Consider the following 15,521-nt stretch of genomic DNA (forward strand, 5'->3'; position numbering starts at 1 on the left):
TAGATTTTCTGATGATGCCCATTCTAACTGGTGTGAGGTGATACCTCATTGTAGTTTTGATTTGCATTTCTTTAATATTTAGTGATGTTGAGCAGCTTTTCATGTGCTTCTTGGCCACCTGTATGTCTTCTTTGGAGAAATGTCTGTTTAGGTCTTCTGTCCATTTTTGGATTGGGTTGTTTGTTTTTTTAATATTGAGCTACATGAGCTGTTTATATATTTTGGAGATGAATCCTTTGTCCGTTGATTCGTTTGCAAATATTTTCTCCCATTCTGAGGGTTGTCATTTCATCTTGTTTGTAGTTTCCTTTGCTTTGCAAAAGCTTTTAAGTTTCATTAGGTCCCATTTGTTTAGTTTTGTTTTTATTTCCATTCCTCTAGGAGGTGGATCAAAAAAGATCTTGCTGTGATTTATGTCAAGGAGTGTTCTGCTTATGTTTTCCTCTAAGAGTTTTATAGTGTCCAGTCTTACATTTAGGAATTTAATCCATTTTGAGTTTATTTTTGTGTATGGTGTTAGGGAGTGTTCTAATTTCATTCTTTCACATGTAGCTGTCCAGTTTTCCCAGCACCACTTATTGAAGAGACTGCCTTTTCTCCATTGTATATCCTTGCCTCCTTTGTCATAGATTAGTTGACCATATGTGCGTGGGTTTATCTCTGGGCTTTCTATCCTGTTCCATTGATCTATATTTCTGTTTTTGTGCCAGTTGATTACTGTAGCTTTGTAGTATAGGCTGAAGTCAGGGAGTCTGATTCCTCCAGCTCCGTTTTTTTCCCTCAAGACCGTTTTGGCTATTCGGGGTCTTTTGTGTCTCCTTACAAATTTTAAGACTTTTTGTTCTAGTTCTGTAAAAAATGCCATTGGTAATTTGATAGGATTGCATTGAATCTGTAGATTGCTTTGGGTACTATAGTCATTTTCACAGTATTGAGATTCTTCCAGTCCAAGAACATGGTATATCTCTCCATCTGTTTGTGTCATCTTTAATTTCTTTCATCAGTGTCTTATACTTTTCTGCATACAGATCTTTTGTCTCCCTAGGTAGGTTTATTCCTAGGTGTTTTATTCTTTTTGCTGCCGTGGTAAATGGGAGTGTTTCCTTAATTTCTCTTTCAGATTTTTCATCATTAGTGTATAAGAATGCAAGAGATTTCTGTGCCTTAATTTTGTATCCTGCAACTTTACCAAATTCATTGATTAGCTCTAAGTGGTTTTCTGGTGGCATCTTCAGGATTCTCTATGTATAGTATCATGTCATCTGCAAACAGTGACAGTTTTACTTCTTTAACAAGTTTTACTTCTTCTTTTGTATTCCTTTTATTTCTTTTTCTTCTCTGATTGCTGTGGCTAGGACTTCCAAAACTATGTTGAATAATAGTGGCGAGAGTGGCCGACATCCTTGTCTTGTTCCTGATCTTAGAGGAAATGCTTTCAGTTTTTCACCATTGAGAATGATGTTTGCTGTGGCTTTGTCGTATATGGCCTTTATTATGTTGAGGTAGATTCCCTCTATGCACATTTTCTGGAGAGTTTTTATCGTAAATGGGTGTTGAATTTTGTCAAAAGCTTTTTCTGCATCTATTGAGATGATCATATGGTTTTTATTCAATTTGTTAATACAGTGTATCACATTGATTGATTTGCGTATATTGAAGAATCCTCGCATCCCTGGGATAAATCCCACTTGATCATGGTGTATGATCCTTTTAATGTGTTGTTGGATCCTGTTAGTATTTTGTTGAGGATTTTTGCATCTATATTCATGAGCGATCTTGGTCTGTTATTTTCTTTTTTTGTAGTATCTTTCTCTGGTTTTGGTATCTGGTTTTGGGAGTGTTCCTTCCTCTGCAATTTTTTGGAAGAGTTTGAGAAGGATGGGTGTTAGGTCATCTCTAAATGTTTGCTAGAATTCACCTGTAAAGCCATCTGGTCCTGGACTTTTCTTTGTTGGAAGATTTTTAATCACAGTTTCCATTTCATTACTTGTAATTTGTCTGTTCATATTTTCTATTTCTTCCTGGTTCAGTCTTGGAAGTTTATACCTTTCTAAGAATTTGTCCATTTCTTCCAGGTTGTCCATTTTATTGGCAGTGTTGCTTGTAGTAGTCTCTTAGGATGCTTTGTATTTCTGCGGTGTCTGTTGTAACTTCTCCTTTTTCATTTCTAATTCTATTGATTTGAGTCCTCTCCCTCTTTTTCTTGATGAGTCTGGCTAATGGTTTATCAATTTTGTTTATCTTCTCAAAGAACCAGCTTTTAGTTTTATTGATCTTTGCTATTGTTTTCTTCGTTTCTATTTCATTTATTTCTGCTCTGATCTTTATGATTTCTTTCCTTCTACTACCTTTGGGTTTTGTTTGTTCTTCTTTCTCTGGTTCCTTTAGGTGTAAGGTTAGATTGTTTATTTGAGATTTTTCTGTTTCTTGAGGTACGATTGTATTGCTGTAAACTTCCCTCTTAGAACTGCTTTTGCTGCATCCCATAGGTTTTGGATTGTCGTGTTTTCATTGTCATTTTCTCTAGGTATTTTTTGATTTCCTTTTTCATTTCTTCAGTGATCTCTTGGTTATTTAGTAACGTATTGTTTAGCCTCCATGTGTTTGTGTTTTTAATGGTTTTTTTCCCTGTAATTGATTTCTAATCTCATAGTGTTCTGGTCAGAAAAGATGCTTGATATAATTTCAGTTTTCTTAAATTTACTGAGGCTTGATTTATGATCCAAGATGTGATCTATCCTGGAGAATGTTCCATGCGCACTTGAGAAGAAAGTATACTCTGCTGTTTTTGGATGGAATGTGCTATAAATATCAATTAAATCTATCTGGTCCATTGTGTCATTTAAAGCTTGTGTTTCCTTATTAATTTTCTGTTTGGATGATCTGTCCATTGGTGTAAGTGTGGTGTTAAAGTCTCCCACTATTATTGTGTTACTGTCAATTTCCTCTTTTATAGCTGTTAGCAGTTGCCTTATGTATTGAGGTGCTCCTATGTTGGGTGCATATGTATTTATAATTGTTACATCTTCTTCTTGGATTGATCCCTTGATCATTATGCAGTGTCCTTCCTTGTCTCTTGTAACATTCTTTATTTTAAAGTCTGTTTTATCTGATATGAGTATTGCTACTCCAGCTTTCTTTTAATTTCCATTTGCATGAAATACCTTTTTCCATCCCCTCGCTTTCAGTCTGTATGTGTCCCTGGGTCTGAAGTGGGTCTCTTGTAGACAGCATATATATGGGTCTTGTTTTTGTATCCATTCAGCCAGTGTATGTCTTTTGGTTGGAGCATTTAATCCATTCACATATAAGGTAATTATCGATATGTATGTTCCTGTGACCGTTTTCTTAATTGTTTTGGGTTTGATTTTGTTGGTCCTTTTCTTCTCTTGTGTTTCCCACTTAGAAGTTCCTTTAGCATTTGTTGTAAAGCTGGTTTGGGGTGCTGAATTCTCTTAGCTTTTACTTGTCTGTAAATTTTTCGATTTCTCCATCATGTGAATGAAATCCTTGCTGGGTAGAGTAATCTTGGTTGTAGTTTCTTCCCTTTCATCACTTTAAGTGTGTCATGCCACTCCCTTCTGGCTCGTAGAGTTTCTGCTGAGAAATCAGCTGTTAACCTTATGGGAGTTCCCTTGTATGTTGTCATTTTTCCCTTGCTGCTTTCAGTAATTTTTCTTTGTCTTTAATTTTTGCCAGTTTGATTACTGTGTGTCTTGGCATGTTTCTCCTTGGGTTTATCCTGTATGGGACTCTCTGTGCTTCCTGTACTTGGGTGGCTATTTCCTTTCCCATGTTAGGGAAGTTTTCGACTGTAATCTCTTCAGATATTTTCTCAGGTCCTTTCTCTCTCTCTTCTCCTTCTGGGACCCCTATAATGCGAATGTTGTTGCATTTAATGTTGTCCCTGAGGTCTCATTTCTGTCTTCATTTCATTTCTTTTTTCTTTGTTCCACAGCAGTGAATTCCAGTATTCTGTCTTCCAGGTCACTTATCCGTTCTTCTGCCTCAGTTACTCTCCTATTGATTCCTTCTAGTGTATTTTTCATTTCAGTTATTGTATTGTTCATCTCTGTTTGTTTGTTCTTTAATCCTTCTAGGTCTTTGTTAAACATTTCTTGCATCTTCTTGATCTTTGCCTCCATTCTTTTTCCGAGGTCTTGGGTCGTCTTCACTATCATTATTCTGAATTCTTCTTCTGGAAGGTTTCCTATCTCCACTTCATTTAGCTGTTTTTCTGGGGTTTTATCTTGTTCCTTCATCTGGTACATAGCCCTCTGCCTTTTCATCTTGTCTGTCTTTCTGTGAATGTGGTTTTTGTTCCACAGGCTGCGGGACTGTAGTTCTTCTTGCTTCTGCTGTCAGCCCTCTGGTGGATGAGGCTATCCAAGAGGCTTGTGCAAGTTTCCTGATGGGAGGGACTGGTGGTGGGTAGAGCTGGGTGTCGCTCAGGTGGGCAGGGCTCAGTAAAACTTCAACTAGCTTGTCTGCTGATGGGTGGGGCTGAGTTCCCTCCCTGTTGGTTGTTTGGCCTGAGGCGACCCAGCACTGGAGGCTACAGGCTCTTTGGTGGGGCTAATGGCGGACTCTGGTAGGGCTCATGCCAAGGAGTACTTCCCGGAACTTCTGCTGCCAGTGTCCTTGTCCTACGGTGAGGCACAGCCACCCCCTGCCTCTGCAGGAGACCCTCCAACCCTAGCAGGTAGGTCTGGTTCAGTCTTCTATGGGGTCACTGCTCCTTCCCCTGGATCCTGATGTGCGCACTGCTTTGTGCGCACCCTCCAAGAGTGGAACCTCTGTTTCCCCCAGTCCTGTCGAAGTTCTGCAGTCAAATCCCACTAGCCTTCAAAGTCTGATTCTCTAGGAATTCCTTCTCCCGTTGCTGGACCCCCAGGTTGGGAAGCCTGACGTGGGGCTCAGAACCTTCACTCCAGTGTGTGGACTTCTGTGGTATAAGTGTTCTCCAGTCTGTGAGTCCCCCACCCAGCAGTTATGGGATTTGATTTTACTGTGATTGTGCCCCTCCTGCCGTCTTGCTGTGGCTTCTCCTTTGTCTGTGGATGTGGGGTGTCTTTTTTGGTGAGTTGCAGTGTCCTCCTATTGATGATTGTTCAGCAGTGAGTTGTGATTCCGGTGCTCTCGCAAGAGGGAGTGAGAGCACGTCCTTCTTCTCCGCCATCTTGAACCAATCCTCCTGCAGGTGTTTGAATAAAAGAAACTCAGGCAAGGGTGTAAATTATCTGAAGTACGAAGTTCATTCAGTCAGTGTTACTTTGAGGTAAATTTGCAGTAATGCTCTCCAACCCCATTGAAAAAGGGGTTTAGACTGTTTCAGAAAATTGTTTCTGAACAGCTCTGCACTGAGTTTGTAAGGGTTGCGAATTGCTGAGCGTGGTTGAGGGTATAACTCGAAGTACTTTTGTATTGAAATGAAGTGGCTCAGTGAGAACAGCACTGATAGCAGGAGACCCTCGAAACAGAGCACAGTGGAAATCTGCCTGTCTTTACTGTGGAAAAGGAGCCTTGGAAGAGAAGACTGGGGGGCTTGGGGCTGGCCGTGGACATTGTCAGTGTGGCCTGGCTGTCAGGGGCTGGCAGTGTATGGGGCTCAGGCCCCAGCCACAGGCTGTTTGGAGCAAAGAGGTCCACGTTTGTGCAAGGCAGGCACTGCCGTCAAATGTGTTTGTGTCAAATTGGTGAAAACTTTCAGTCCTCAGACTTTCTGGAGTGTGGAATTCCAGTGGAAGGATCTAGTCCTGTGGTCAGAGCAGTTTGAATGAGGGACATCACTGAGTTCCGCTCTGTCCATGGCCCAGCTGTGAAAGTTGAATGAAACTTTAAGTTTTATGTGCCTAACCCCAATTCTGACCTCATTGTATTTTCACCTCCACTTCCCCGTCTCTAACTTCCTCATCTATTCATTGTATTCTAATTACATATTAAATACCTGTACTTAGTATCAATAGTCACTGAAAATTTTATCATCACTGCTAATCCCGTTTTGGGGGGAACTTGTTGGAGTAGTAATAAAACAGATTTTGCAAAGGGTTATTACTTTTATCATCAAGTGGTAGTGTGCAGTGTTGAATTTGAGGGGTACAGAAAATAAGTTGAAAATAAATCTGTAAAACTGAAGTCACACAACTACCACATACATGACAGACTCCACCGTGTACAGCAGGTTCAGAATCGTAAGTCTTCTGAGGGCAGGAGATGGTGTTTCGTCTTTCTTCTTCCCGTGGTGCCTGGAATGGCACCTTGTGCTGAGAATGTGTTGCGTGAAGGGTGGGTGTTGTGTTGTCAGCGTGTGTTGAGATAATGTGTTTGTGCATTTTGCCACTTCATTCCCTCTGGGAGCGTGTGAATGTCAGTGACAGGCATGGCTCGCCTTCACACACCGTTGACTGCCTGCTCTCTTCTAAATGTATGGTGCGGAAAGCTCGCACATGAACTTCAAATGAGTGAAGATCGCGCGCGTAAGCAGCATTGTAATTAGTACAGTCGGATCCTTTCGGGTGGCCTCAAGGAGGTGATGCGTTAAATCTCTGTCCTTTTACTCCTGAGCCTGTAGGAACTGAAATAAAGAAAGATGTCCTTTTTTCCATCAATAGTAATTTTTAAGTTAACAAAGTCTCCTAGAATGTAAACCCCTTGAGAACTGGAATTTTCATCTGTTTTGTTCACTGCTGTATCACCATAATGGGCAGTCAGTAAATGTTTGCTGAGCGAATTACCACTCAGCAGCACACAACCCTGGCTCCCACTCAAGGACAAAGAAACCACTGGAGTCAGACTCAGGGGCTTGAAAATAACTAGTAACTGAGATAATTTTAAAGTAACTCTTGGATGGGGATTTAAATAACTGTGTTAAAGGATATCATGGATAAGGTGGACATTATGTATGAACAGATGGAGAAGAGAGACGGAAACTATGAGAATCAGTCAGGTGGAAATGCAGGAAATAAAGCCATGGTATCATATTTGAGGAATTCCTTTGAGCGGATCATCCATACACTTGACACAGCTGAGGAAAGCGTGAACTTAAAGATACGTCAATAGAAATTGTCCTAACAGAAATACAAGGGCAGGGGGAATGTTAGGGGAAGGGGAGGCAACTTAGAGCATGCAAGGAACTTTGGGACAATATCAGACAGTGTAACGTACATGTAGTTGGAGTTCCACAAATGAGAACAGAGAAATAAGGCATGAGAAATAGGCGAAGGGATAATGGTTGAGAATTTGCCAAAAATGATGAAAATCAAGCCAGCAATCCAAGACGCTTAGAGAAGCCCATGCAGTATAACTGCAAACAGTATACACCTAGACACACAGTAGTCAGACTGCTGGAGACCAAAGCTAAAGAGAAGACCATGCAGGAAGCCAGAGAAAAGAAGACACATTTCCAACAGAGGAACAAAGACGGAGATTATAGAGGAACGAAGACGGAGATTATAGAGGAGCGCTCGTCAGAGACAGAGTCTGAACTGCAAGATCCGTAGCATGAGATATGTTTGATTAAGATATCATCAGAAGGAACATTTCCTCATTAGCACCAATCTTCTCTAAATATGAACCGGACCGTGCAGATGAGGAACTGACTCACTGTTTGATAGCTAGTTCTGCTTAAAGTGAGAGAAAATGTTTTCAAAACCTGAGTTAAGCACCAAGTTCTGTGGCAGATGTTGAAATAGGGAAGATATACTAGTAACACAGTGAAACGAGATTTCATTGTTCTTCTGAAAGCCTTAAGATGATCGCAGTGGAGAAAGTGTCCTTTGCTAAAGCTGGGTAATTGAGGAGACATGTATTTCGTTAAGCATACTTGACTGTCTTATAAATGAAGAGAAATGTAAACAGGAAGCAAAGTACATTTTCTTGCTAAGAATTTGTTAGGTGCTACAGAGAGAGCTGTTTAGCTACATTCCTGTCTCCTAAGAACTTATAAATCTGAAACAGACCATATTCAGAGAATAGGTAGGTAGACCAGTAAAATGTAAATAAAGTGGTCAAAGTCAATGGTTATTGTGTCATATAGAGCAGCTATAATCGTGAGCAATCCTGGCTACCAGTTAGTCAGCATCTGCTCTGTTAAACCTGACACAATACACTTTTAAAATACATTATCTTGTTCAATTGTTATCTAATTCTCTGAAACCGTAACATGGACGTTTTACAAGTGAGGAAAACGTGGCTTAGAGAATTCAGTGATTGGTTCTTCGCTGTGATTGGTTAATCTGAAGGTTGTTCTTCATCTGTAGCATCCTCTGTATGCTTTCCACTCTGATGAACACGGCAGCACCCAGATCTGCAGGGGAGCAGACAGCTTCCCATCATGGCTGGGGTAGGAGACTTAGTGATCATAGAAGGGGTATTTCCTACTTTGGAAATCATGAAGATCGTCGTAGAAGCTGGTAAAACACACAGCTGATTATATGGTGAAAGAGTCATTATCATTTCTACTGCCTTGGACTTCGTTAAATTTTCATTTGAACATAATGAAAAAATACTGTTGGAGGGTCAGGTGTTTTCAAGCGCTTTCTTTTCTATGTGGTTGCTCATTGCCTGCTGGCTTGGATGTATTCATTCTATCTTTCTTCAATATATTGATACTAGAAGTGAGCCCGTACTTTGACTTCAGGAGCCAGTACTGTGAAACATCTGTGCTCCTCGGTGGACACATCCACCTTTGGAATAACAGCAAAGATTGAATTATTGGTGTCAGTATTGGTTGCCATGACTCTGGTTGGTAAAGTGATATTCACAGAAGAAAATCTTGACCAGGAAACATTGTTTCTAACTTGAAGTTTAAGGTTTAACTTCTAAATATTGTATATTAAAAAAAATTGTATATAGGGGGTTCCCCGGCGGCCCAGTGGCTAGGATACGGCGCTTTCACTGACATGGACCCAGGTTCAATCCTTGGTCAGGGAACTAAGATCCCGCAAGCGTGTGGTGCAGCCAGAAAAAAATTGTATAGAACTTAAGGTCAGTGTGGGTGTTATTTAAATTTTGTTCTACTTTATCTTTGTTATTGTTTTTTAATTTTGAAGAAGGCAGTACTTTCTAAGGGAGTAAATATATAACTCCCTTCCGTGAGCTGAAGTACATTAATTCCAGTTGACTAACAACCCAACTAGATTAAAAAAAAAAAAAGAACATCCATTTTCCTGTTTACACCACACATAATATAAATGTATTACTTAATTTGTGATTTGATGGGTTAATAATTCTTTCCTCTGAACTGTTCTATTAGGACAGTATTTACCTTCTACTTAGATGTTTCCTTACATTTTTGGTAAACATTCTTTGTATTCACTACTCTATGTACAGTGGGCCTTGAATACATAGTTTGGGGAGGTTTTTTTGTACTTTTTATTTTGAAATAATTGTAGACTCATAGCAAGTTGCAAAAAGTAATCCAGGAGTCCCATGTAACCTTCATTTCCCCCAACATTTTATAGAACTATGTAGCACATGTGGGTTTTCTGAATACGTAATTGTTCTTTTTCCTTTTTGGCCTTGCCACTCGGCTTTGTGGGATCTTAATTCCCCGACCAGGGATCAAACCCAGGCCCCAGGCAGTGGCAGTGTGGAGTTCCAATCACTGGACCATCAGGGAATTCCCTTGAATATGTAATTTTTTTTGTCTTTTTTTTTTTTTAAAAAAAATAAATTTATTTATTTATTTTTGGCTGCTTTGGGTCTTCGTTGCTGCACGCAGGCTTTCTCTACTTGGGGTGAGCAGGGGCTACTCTTCGTTGTGGTGCGCGGGCTTCTTATTGCGGTGGCTTCTCTTGTTGCGGAGCACGGGCTCTAGGCGCACGAGCTTCAGTAGTTGGGGCACACGGGCTCAGTAGTTGTGGCTCACAGGCTCTAGAGAGCAGGCTCAGTAGTTGTGGTGCACGAGCTTAGTTGCTCTGAGGCATGTGGGATCTTCCCAGACCAGGGCTGGAACCCGTGTCTCTTGCATTGGCAGGCGGATTCTTAACCTCTGTGCCACCAGGGAAGTCGTGATATGTAATTTTTGATAAACTGTTTTCAGTTGTCTTTCTGTGCTCTTTTTCGTTGCGTCTTTTGTTTTATTGTAAACCTGAGCAGGAAAGAATTAAGCCTCCTTAAATTTGTCCCTTTGTTTGCCCTTTTGCTAGATGGGTTTGCATCTTGGGAGACACTGGCCTCAAAGTGAACTACTTACAGATGAAAGGGGTCTGTTGGGTTTGGTTCTTAGACCCAGTATTGGCATTTCCTCCTCACTGTCTCCAGGCAGGGCTTGTAAACCTTACCGAGAGCCGGGACCATGGCCATGGACGCCCCTCCACTCCCTGCTCAGGGCCTGCGCCTCCCGACCTGACCTTGCTCCCCACCTCGGCCCCCTGACCGCCCTGCCTCTTCCCCCGCAGTCCAGCCCCAGTCATGCCCCGGCTGCCCACTCTGCTCTGGCTGAGGTCACTGGTGGTATGTGTGTGTCACTCCTGGCCCCCTCCTATGGCGTGTCTACACTGCAGCCAAAGGAATCTTTTCAGAACACAACTTGGCCCAGGTGACTTCCTTGGTCAAAACTCACCAGTGGCCTCCTGCAGGATCTGAGGGTGGGCACCCCGTCCTTGCCTGACTGAGCCCCCAGGCCCCCTCTTCCGTGCCTCTGCTCAGGGCCCTTCTCCCTGCGGCCCCCAGCCCCGCTTCACGCCTGTTCACTTTGTAGGTCCCGCTTCTACCTTGTTCCCTCAGTCAAGCCCTTCTGGGTCATGGTTTCACACTCATGTGCAGGGTCTTCCTTCCCCTTGCTCGTCGTAGCTCCGTTTATGGTTCTGCGCACATGGGCAGTGCTGCTGGGACCCCATCTCCACCTCTTTCTGTCCCTCAGGTCTAATAAAGTGCTTGCCCCCAGGAGTTTCCATTGTTTGTTGATAATCCTTCCACGCGTACTATTTTTTTATGGGAAAATAAAACCATTAAAGCTTTGTGAAGCATGAAAAACCCAAGTGCAGCAGCAGTCCTGTCAACAGAAGGTATAACATAAAGTAGGGTTTAAAGAAAGCTGAACATCTTGATACAGCTGCTGGCGTGTATGACTTCACTGAACCGTGACTTTTTAAAATGCTGTTGCAGGAAATTTTTGTTTTATGTCGGGAAGACCTAGGCCTTTCCCTGCACCGGAAGTTACACTGTGCAACTTCCTTCAGTCTGTGTCCTTTACCTCTTGAAAAATTCCCTTTTTTGGCTGGTTTGCTTTTCTTATAGCTAAACAGAAAGAGAAGAGAAAAGGCCTCATTGTCTGAGCCTTCATCCTGCTACAGAAGTCAGGGTCGTTCTTGCGTTAGTTCACTCCTCCTGCAGATGTGCACTGAGTGTCTGCTGTGTGCCAGGCACTGTTCCAGGCCCTGGGGAGAGATCTGTATAGATATATAGATACACATGTGCACACATGTGCACACACACGCAGCAGTGCCTGCTTCCCCTTCCAGCTCACAGCTCACATTACCACTCACCAGTGTTTAGTCTATACAGCTGTAGTGCACAGTAACCTGCCGTAAGTCTCTTACATAATTTGTTTCTCTTTAGAAGGGCTTTTAACTTGATTTAGATTGTCAGTAGAATTGTATAAAATGGCAGCTGTCTTCAGTAAACGCCAGTATTAATGATTTTAAAGTAGAGTAAGGGCTTCCCTGGTGGCGCAGTGGTTGGGAGTCCGCCTGCCGATGCAGGGGACACGAGTTCGTGCCCCGGTCCGGGAAGATCCCACATGCCGCGGAGCGGCTGGGCCCGTGAGCCATGGCCGCTGAGCCTGCGCATCCGGAGCCTGTGCTCCGCAATGGGAGAGGCCACAGCAGTGAGAGGCCCGCGTACCAAAAAAAAAAAAAAAAAAAAAGTAGAGTAAGATTGGCTACAACACTTCCCCAGCTACATTATTAGTTTATTTGTAAGAGAATACGTGACGTTACATGATTATGGCTAATTAGAGAGGAAGCCCTAAATTGTATAGGGACATTAATCAGACTGCGTTTCCAAGCCCTGCAATTCTTTCAGGTTGGAAAATAAAAGAAGGCACAGTTCATTATCATGGTTATTTGTCGGGATATGTTGTTCAGCTCCAGTACTGACTGGCACCATGGACTAGAGTTTATTTCTTGACTTTGTGACCTTTGATTCCTGTCATCAGTCAGTACGTGCTCTTAAGGTCAACAGAGCACTTGAATGGACTTTCATTGCTAACAAAGGGACAGAAAAAGTACTAACTTTTCCTAACGTTTTAACTAGAGTTTTAAAGAACAGTGCCAATGTCTGACTTCCCTACAATCCTGTATTTTCACGTACAAACCCCTATTTGATAATTACCGCTTTTTGAAATTCAGTGGAATGTATTCATCCTTTATCTTGTCCTCGAAAATATTTCAAAGTTATTATTAAACCACAATGAAATTGTATCATTTGATGTTATTTTTAACCTTCCTGCCTCAAAAGTGCACAGTGCAGTTTACTCACATACATATTGTTTTGTTTTTCAAGCCACTGCCCAGAAATATGGTGTCTCGTCTTTGCGAATCTAAAAAGGTTTGTGCGGCAGCAGACATGCAGCTTCAGGTGGGTGTGTGCCTTTGTTCTGAAGTTTTCCACAGATATTATTCAAAATAAATGTATAACTTTAAGTTCTTGCCAGTGCTACCCATTTATTATAATAATTATGCTTCCAAAACATCTTTCCTCTGAGTTCAGAGAACTTGACCTTGACTAATCATTTGGTCTTCCAACCATCCTTAGGAAGTAGATGTCAAATAAGGTTATTTCCCAATTTCAGTGGAAAATCAAAGAGTGGAAAAGTTTTACCTGACTTCTTCTAAATGGTGCATTTCAGCAACCAAGTTATATCTTTTTGTTCACTTTGTATCTTTTTTTAAATTTGTGCTTTTAGATGTGAAGTTTAAACAATAATGACTTAGTTTTTAGTAAAACTCAAAGCCAGTGTTCCAGGTTTCCAGATAAAGACGAGAAACATTTTATAAACCATCTGGATGTCAGGTCTGTGTGATACCAGATGTTTAGGTTATTTGTAATTTCTGAGATTGTTTATGGAGTTATTCCTCTTCATCAGATCTTGAGTGTTATGTAAACACAGCCTAAACACCCATCTTTCATCTCAGGCAGTATTCACTTTCTAATGATCCAGTCACCTGTTTAAAAGTGTAGCCACTATTGAATTGCTTTATAGGTGTATAAAGTTCAGTCCCTAGAAAGTAATGAATGTGCTCTGTTTTTTTGGACCTTAAAATACACGTTTCAGTGAAGAAGATGCCTGCTATAGACGAAACCATGGATTAATAACATTATTTAGTGTCTATTTGTATCACACAATTGCAAAAAGATTTCTGGATTATTTGAAAGGTTAACAGTAGTCTTCTGATTTACTCGTATCTGTCGTGGGAGTCCTACCTTTTAAAAGCCCGTGTCCTGGCGTCCTTTGCAACACTTGTTCCAGTGATTTTCTTCTGAAAAGGAAAACCAACCTTTCTGTACTTCTGCCCTCCAAAAAGAATAAGGAGAGAGAGGGAGAGAGAGGGAGAGGGGGGTTGAAAAGCTGGAGGAGAAGGGAGGGAAGGAGGTTCCCACCCGAAGGGCCGCTCACGCTGCTTTCCTGTCACACAGCCATCCCCCGAGCCGTGGGGACAACCCAGGGTGGAAGGGAGTTGCTGCAGATTTCTAAGCGGGTATCAGTAGTGGTTTTTAAATTGTGCCTTTTAAATTGTTATTTATTGCTGTACATTATTCTAGAAATAGCTCCTGTTTTTCTGCAGCTCTAAGGTTCCTGGTCCCAAGCACGCAGGACCCCCGGGGGGGCTTGTCGCCTAGGGTTGTTTGGTTCATCAGCAAATGAGCATGAAATATTGGGGTGGCCAAAAAGTTCGTTCGGGTTTTTCTGCTAGATGTTGCAGCGTACAGAAAACCCCGAACGAACTTTTTGACCAACCCAATATTGTTACTCATTGCAGAACATAGAATGGAAAGAGCTGTATTTAATATATGTTTAGATTGCCAGTTATAGCAAAGCAATATTTAGGAAATGTCTATATTTTTCCAGCGAAGGTTTAAACTTGACTTTATAATATAGAACCATAACTCTCTATCTAGATGAAGCCAGAAGTTATAGAGGTCATTTAAATTTTTTCTTTTATATAAACTAATCCTCACTTCTTTCAAGTCAACAGCTGCACATTCTCTACAAATTCCTATTTTGAATCCGAAAGATATGTATCGGAAACATAATCACTTGACAGTTTTTTCTTTTAAAATAAAATATTTTCTACTTGCTTGCTTCAGGTAAAATGCAGACAATGTTAATAAGTCAAATGTTGCAGTGAAAAAGCACTTTACGTGAGGTTTTCTGCGTCAAATTTAGCTTTCAGAGCTTGGTAAATACGCAGCAGTTCATGTTTAAACTCCTTCTAATGCTTTACTCTCCTCTCATGTTTCAGTGGCCTCTGTCCTCTCCTTGGAGAGGAGTGAGCCTTCCCTACCAGTCACCTCCTTAAGCCAGGGTCGCCCCGCCCAGCAGCCGCTTCCTCTGAGCCCTGACAGCAGGGCTGGGGTCTGCCTTGGTCCCGGCCTCAGACTCTCCGACAGCTGCTCCTGAATCCTGTGTAACACCCCTGCTTCCTCACCTCACTTCACCCCGCCTTTCACCTCTCATCAACGAACTAGGATTCTCACCCTGTCATTTCTCTCATTTAATTACATCAGGATTCTAGGAAGAAGCCAAACAGTATTTATTAGCTCCAGGGGGTCACAGGTCATAACTTAATTTTTTTCATATTTCCAGATATATATATATATATATATTTCCATGTGTGTGTGTGTGTGTGTGTATAGTTCTGTGGTCACAACTTTAATTCACTACACTGTACAGAAAGAGTACCTTATAGATAGGGTTCAGAATTCCTTAATATCCTTAATCATGGAGAGGTTGAGAGCTTTCCTTTTCATCATTAACATGGTCTTAAATGTGGTATGAAATGCAAAATACATCTCAAGCCTCATACACTTATACGTGTGACTGCCCAACTGCGACTTGCAGTTATTATTCTGGTAGACTTGTAACATCTTTGGTCGCCTACATCATAGATGTAAGCATGGCGCCCAGACTAAATAGGTGCGTTCTTCCGTCCAGGTCTTTTATGCTGCTCTGGATCAGATCTACCATGGGAAGCATCCCCTGAGGAGCTCGACCACAGACATCCTCAGGGACACCCAGGAGAAGTTCTATGGCTTACCGTACGTCCCAAACACTGTGAGTCTGGCGTTCCGACCCTGTTGTGTGCCATTGAATGGGTGTACGTGTCAAGTGGGCGGGGTGTGAAATCCTCTCCTGGATGTTGAGGTTTCCTGAGGGGCAAATGCTAGCAACGCCTGACTCACCCACTGCCCCCAGCCGTCCGTTTACATGTACTTATTTTCCTCCTGCCAGCAGGGTTTTTCTAGATTCCTAGGGAAGTGGGCTAAAAAAAGGCCCTTGGAGTTAGTCTGTGTTC

The 15,521-nt window shown here is 41.8% G+C and overlaps 1 protein-coding gene across 1 annotated transcript in view; it reads left to right on the forward strand.

Moving 5' to 3' along the window:
• Positions 1–15,521, forward strand: part of MIPEP (mitochondrial intermediate peptidase) — a 134,457-nt gene that overhangs the window by 61,547 nt on the left and 57,389 nt on the right. Inside the window, exons 15-16 of the mRNA XM_082676008.1 lie at positions 12,508–12,582; positions 15,161–15,280. Coding sequence (XP_082532134.1) covers positions 12,508–12,582; positions 15,161–15,280 — 195 coding nt within the window. The remainder of the gene's footprint in view (positions 1–12,507; positions 12,583–15,160; positions 15,281–15,521) is intronic.

This window comes from Grampus griseus (assembly GCF_964374135.1).
Source record: "Grampus griseus genome assembly, chromosome: 18".
In the NCBI taxonomy this organism is placed as follows: domain Eukaryota; kingdom Metazoa; phylum Chordata; class Mammalia; order Artiodactyla; family Delphinidae; genus Grampus; species Grampus griseus.